The sequence below is a fragment of the Thunnus maccoyii genome, chromosome 19 (genome assembly GCF_910596095.1).
Source record: "Thunnus maccoyii chromosome 19, fThuMac1.1, whole genome shotgun sequence".
Taxonomy (NCBI): domain Eukaryota; kingdom Metazoa; phylum Chordata; class Actinopteri; order Scombriformes; family Scombridae; genus Thunnus; species Thunnus maccoyii.
In genome coordinates, this window is record NC_056551.1 from 8,497,759 (window position 1) to 8,503,080 (window position 5,322).

General features: G+C 43.0%; 1 protein-coding gene across 1 annotated transcript; it reads right to left on the reverse strand.

The window, feature by feature from the left end:
- Positions 1-604: 604 nt before the first annotated feature.
- Positions 605-5,106, reverse strand: LOC121886123. Its single transcript, XM_042396047.1, has 3 exons — positions 4,986-5,106; positions 3,547-4,116; positions 605-1,015 (listed from the first exon to the last, which is right to left on the reverse strand). Exons 1-3 carry the CDS (start codon positions 5,104-5,106, stop codon positions 813-815), a joined length of 894 nt encoding a protein of 297 aa, XP_042251981.1. The 3' UTR covers positions 605-812.
- Positions 5,107-5,322: the final 216 nt, after the last annotated feature.

Sequence of the window (5,322 nt, forward strand, 5' to 3'; positions counted from 1 at the left end):
ATTTTGACCCCCACACATAAAAACAAGATCTATCAAAGCACCTGTGGCTGAATATCCAATAGTAGGACCCTCTTGTATTACTACAGTTTTTCCATTTCCATGAAACTTATACACACCAGGATACCTCCCTCCATACTCCTTACATTCTGCCACACCCATAAACACTGTTTCAATCATATCCTGTCCAGATGCATATGGAGGATTCCCATCCTGGTAACAAAAACAATAGGGTGGCTTTTCTAACACCCGAACCTGACCAACAGGCTCCGGTCTACTCCTAAGATCTGTAGCACTATGAATCGGAATAATTTTACCATACTTACTATCACACTCAACATCGAACGAACTCTGAAAGTACTGCTTCCCAATTTGCTGCTCATACTCACAAGAAACACCCTTCATCTCATCTTTCCTCAGTGGTCTTCCAACAGGACTTAAACACATGTCTATGCTATTACAAGGAGGCGTAACCACAGCTATCATTCCTCTCCTATCTGGATATGTGTGCTTCACCATATAGGCCATCATTTCATACCATGTATTACCCTTCTCACCTAATGGCTGTAGGTAATTATCATCTAGCTCATTTTCATCATCAGTCTGTATTGGTTCCAGCAGAGTTTGCCTCTTTGCCTTTCCATGAATTCCCGCTGATGAGACATCTTGAGTCTGCGTTGTTTCCACTAAGTCTGCAATGTGCTCTTCCAGGGTTGCATTTAATGTCATTAAGCCTCCAACAGATGGTAGCAAATGCACCAGCATAAGCAATCCCACAACCTTGAATTTGGGCATCTCACGGTATTGGTGCCCTCTTACAGTGGGACGCATGGATCCAAGTTGTCCTCTCCTTGACTTTTACTGCCGTTGGTGTAGTCAGCAGGACCTGGTATGGACCTCTCCACCGCGGAGAATGCCAATGTCGTCTCCTCAGATCCTTCACCAAAACCCAATCTCCTGGCTGGAAAGGATGGGTTGTTTCTCCTTCCCTCAGAGGCGATGGAAGAGCTGCTTTCACCTGAACAGAAATTGAACTCATTACTTGAGTTAACTTCTTACAGTAGGCCACTATAGCCTCATCTACAAGAATTTGATCTGTGTGTGTTCCCTTATACAGATTTTGGCCTATAGGCATAACTCTTCCTGTCAAAACTTCATGTGGGGAGAGACCTGTAGTAGAGTGATGCCTTCCCCTCATATACATTAACACCAGGGGGAGACAAGAAACCCAATCTAACTGCGTTTCTTCCATCATTTTCGTGAGCTTGTTTTTCAACACTCCATTAGCTCTCTCAACAGCACCCCCACTCTGTGGATGGTAAGCACAATGCTGTCTTAAATCAATACCTGTTTTTTCCGCCAGGTATGAGATTGTATTATTAACAAAATGAGAGCCATTATCCGATGACAATTTTTCCGGAATCCCCCATCGTGGAATAATTTCCTGCAACAAATGTTTAGCAGTAGATTTTGCATCTGCCTGCTTACAGGGAAAAGCTTCTATCCACTTGGAGAACATATCTACAACAACCAGACAATACTTATATCCTCTAGCTGGAGTTAATTCAATGAAATCCATCATGAGATGTTGAAACGGACTATCAGGAATAGGAAATGCTGATTGTGTCGTGTTGTGCGACTTACCTATGTTATGTTGAGCACACACCAGGCATCTTTTGCAAAAGTTTTCTGCTACGGTGCTAAAGCCAATGGAGTCCCAATTTTGTGCAATGAATTCAGTCATACCACCCTTTGAAACATGATCCGGTCCATGGGAGAGCTTCGCCATGTAGGGGAAAAGTTGCTTAGGCAAGCAAGGTTTATCTCGTGGACCCCTCCAGACGCCCTTTGAATCACAACGACCATGTTTCCTCCACGCAGTCTTTTCTGCTGCACTGGCCATTGATTGGATGTCTTTAAGGGACATGTGTGGATCAAAAGGGGTCTGAGCCGCTGGAAAAGCAAGGTACATTTGAAGCGAATGCATTTCAGATGAAACCGCAGCAGACTTAGCAGCAGAATCAGCAAGAGAATTTCCTTTAGAAACAGCATCTCCAATCCTAACATGTGCTTGGCACTTACAAACAGCTATCTGAGATGGAAGCAGGATAGCCTCAAGAAGATTGCCAACAAGTTGATGATGTTGAATCGGGGTACCCTGTGACGTAAGGAATCCTCTATTCTTCCACAAAGTCCCAAAATCATGTACTACTCCAAAAGCATACCTGCTATCAGTATAGATAGTAACAGATTTTCCAGATGCAAGAATACATGCCCTTGTTAAAGCGAAAAGCTCAGCAGCCTGAGCAGAAAGATGAGCTGGAAGTCTTGCTGATTCCACCACTTCATGATCAGTAACAATGGCATAACCAACAGCCCCTATTCCTTCCAACCTTCTAGCTGATCCATCCACATAATAAATCAGGTCAGGATTAAGAAGAGGTTCAACAGAAAGATCTTGTCTAGGAGTTACTGTTTCAGCAATAACCGCCAGACAGTCATGAGCTTCCCCATCCTCCTCAATAGGAAGAAGGGTGGCTGGATTCAAGACATTACACCTTTGCAAGGTGACATGTGGAAGACTCAAAATGTTATAATAATGGAGGGTAGAAGCTGGGGTAAAATGAGCCGTCTTAGCTTGAAGAAGAATAGTAGCCACAGCGTGTGGAACCAAAACAGTCAAAGATCTGTAAGCCACTAAAGAAGAAGAAGCTGTCACAGCCGCTGCAGCCGCAGCCACTGCTCTAGAACAAGGAGGAAGCCCTCTCACAACAGATGGAAGCCTTTGAGAATAATAAGCAACTGGCTTAAGTTTATCACCATGCTTCTGAAGCAAAACAGCACTATAAAACCCTTTCTTCTCATCCACTGCCAAAGTGAAATCCCTTGACAAATCAGGAATGCCTAAGGCTGGAGCAGAAGCCAAGGCTTCCTTCAGTTTTACAAAAGAGTTAGTAGCTTCAGGAGTCCAAGTCACTAAGTCATGTGCAGTCAGTCCAGTCGCATGCGCCATGTCTGAAAGTGGTTGAACTATTTTAGCATAATCACAGATCCACTGTCTACAGTAGCCTGTACATCCCAAAAAGGATAGCACCTGTTTCTTCGTCATTGGTTTAGGCATTGACAGTACCGCTTGAATTCTGTCTTTGCCAATTGTTCGTTTATTTTGTGAGATCTCATGTCCCAAATAGTGCACTTCTTGTTTTACCAGCTGGAGTTTTTCTAGCGACGCTTTATGTCCCTGCAAAGCTAAATATTTTAAAAGGGCGTTTGTATCCGCGATGCAGTTTTCCTCAGATATCGAACACACAAGCAAATCATCTACATACTGAATTAAAGTACTTCCCTTGGGAAATACAAAACCTGCTAAATTTTCCTGCAATGCAGCTGAATAAACTGTTGGTGATTCTGCAAATCCTTGAGGAACTCTGGTCCAAGTATATTTTTTACCTTTAAAAGTAAAAGCAAACCAATATTGTGAAGCCAGATCAACTGGAACGCTAAAGAAAGCATTTGCCAAATCTATCACAGTGAACCATTTTGCATTACCAGGTACTGAAGACAAGATTGTAGCTGGATTGGGTACAACTGCTGCACGGGCAAACACAGCTTCATTCACAGCACGCAGATCATGAACAGGTCGCCAGGATTTGCCATCAGCTTTCTTTATTGGAAGGAGTGGGGTATTACATGGAGAAGTTGGAGCTGGAACAATAATTTTATCGTTCAGGAGTTGCTCAATAATAGGAGTCATACCTTCTTCTGCATCGGGCCTCAGAGGATATTGTCGCTTATTAGGCCTGTAATCTGATTTAGGAACCACTACTAATGGAGTAGCATCCTTGATCAGACCCACATCATATTTATGTGTTGCCCACAATTGTTTAGGAACACCTTCCAATGCTGGATGGTTTTCTTTAGACTCAAAACTGTCCATCACAAAATTATGGACCACAAGGGGAAACTGATCAGCCAATTGAATTGTCCTGTGGGCGCTAAATGTACAGTGGAAAGGATGGAGAATGACTCCCTTTTCACAGTTCACCTTCTGGCCTGTAGCTAACTTAGTGTCACAACAGGACACATCCATGCCTTGTAATACCATCCCTACATCATAATCTGAAAGCGCAGGCGAACTGGCCAAAACAACATAAGGGACACCAATCTTCCGAAACACTTTCCTCTGCATTTCATTTAGATCAACAAGCAAAACAACAAAATCCTCTGTGACCACAATACCATTACCATGCAACCTTTCCTCTTGTATTTGTCTGTTCCACTCTTCCTTGAACTGTTCATCTACACCTTCATATGTTACATGTGACACACACTTATAGCTGCATAAATCCTGTCTAAAAAACATTTCTTCACTATGAGTCTCAACAAAATCATGCAATTCCTGCGCAACTGAAGAAGGGTCTATGCTCCAACAATACTCAACAGCTGGGGAGTGACACACCATAACAGCCAAAGTTTCGTCACAATGATCAGATTTTTTCAACACTAAACCTTTTTCTGTGCACTCAATAGTCAAGCCCAAAGCACATAACAAATCTCTTCCTGCCAAATTCACCGGACACTCTGGGACAATGACAAATGAATGCTGTATTTTTGAAACACCAAATTCCTCACATTCTACTGGACACAGTTTGGTCACCTTACACTTTATAGGTGTTCCGGAGACTCCAATGCAAGTCTTAATTTTTTGAGACAAATGGAAAGCTTCTGTTGCCGATCTTAATGTTGATTCAGTAGCTCCTGTGTCAGCCAGCATTTCATAGGTGGTGCCGTGGACTGTGATCTTAAACATTGGAAGTTCTTTAGACTTGAAGCAAAGAGAAAGGTAAAATAGATCAGAGTTTTCAGAATTATTTATTTGAGGTTTTTCACTCTCCTTCTCCTGAATATTAGAAGGATTCGAGACTTGCTCAGACAGTCATGTTCTCTGTGATAGTTGATTCCTTCTTCCAAATGGTCTATTCACAGACACATTGCCAGGTGGAGGACGTGCCACTCCTTGTCCACCATCCCATTCCTCCGACATTGCAACAGGACAGTCTCTGGCCCAGTGGCCCATTTGGCCACACTTCCAACAGGCCTCGCTTCCATCTCTATTGTTAAAGGAGAAGCCTCTACCTCTTCCTCGTCCTCGACCTCTGCCTCTTACAGGTGGAGCATAATAAGCCATCTGAACCATCTGCAATCTTTCAGCCACTACTTTAGATTTCTTCTTTTGCTGGTTTCTTTCATCCTGAAGAACAGTCTCAGCATGTATGCAATATCTTTTAATGTCATTCAATCTGGCAGTTTGCCATGCCACACAGT

Excerpts from the sequence above, each read along its gene's own strand:
- LOC121886123 (XM_042396047.1), bottom strand. The coding sequence starts at position 5,106 with ATGGAAGCGAGGCCTGTTGGAAGTGTGGCCAAATGGGCCACTGGGCCA. Across the intron at positions 4,117-4,985 it reads CGTCCTCCACCTGGCAATGT|ATTATGATGTAGGGATGGTA; the intron begins GTCTGTGAATAG and ends CTGCGCTTTCAG. Across the intron at positions 1,016-3,546 it reads AATCTTGTCTTCAGTACCTG|GTGAAAGCAGCTCTTCCATC; the intron begins GTAATGCAAAAT and ends ATTTCTGTTCAG.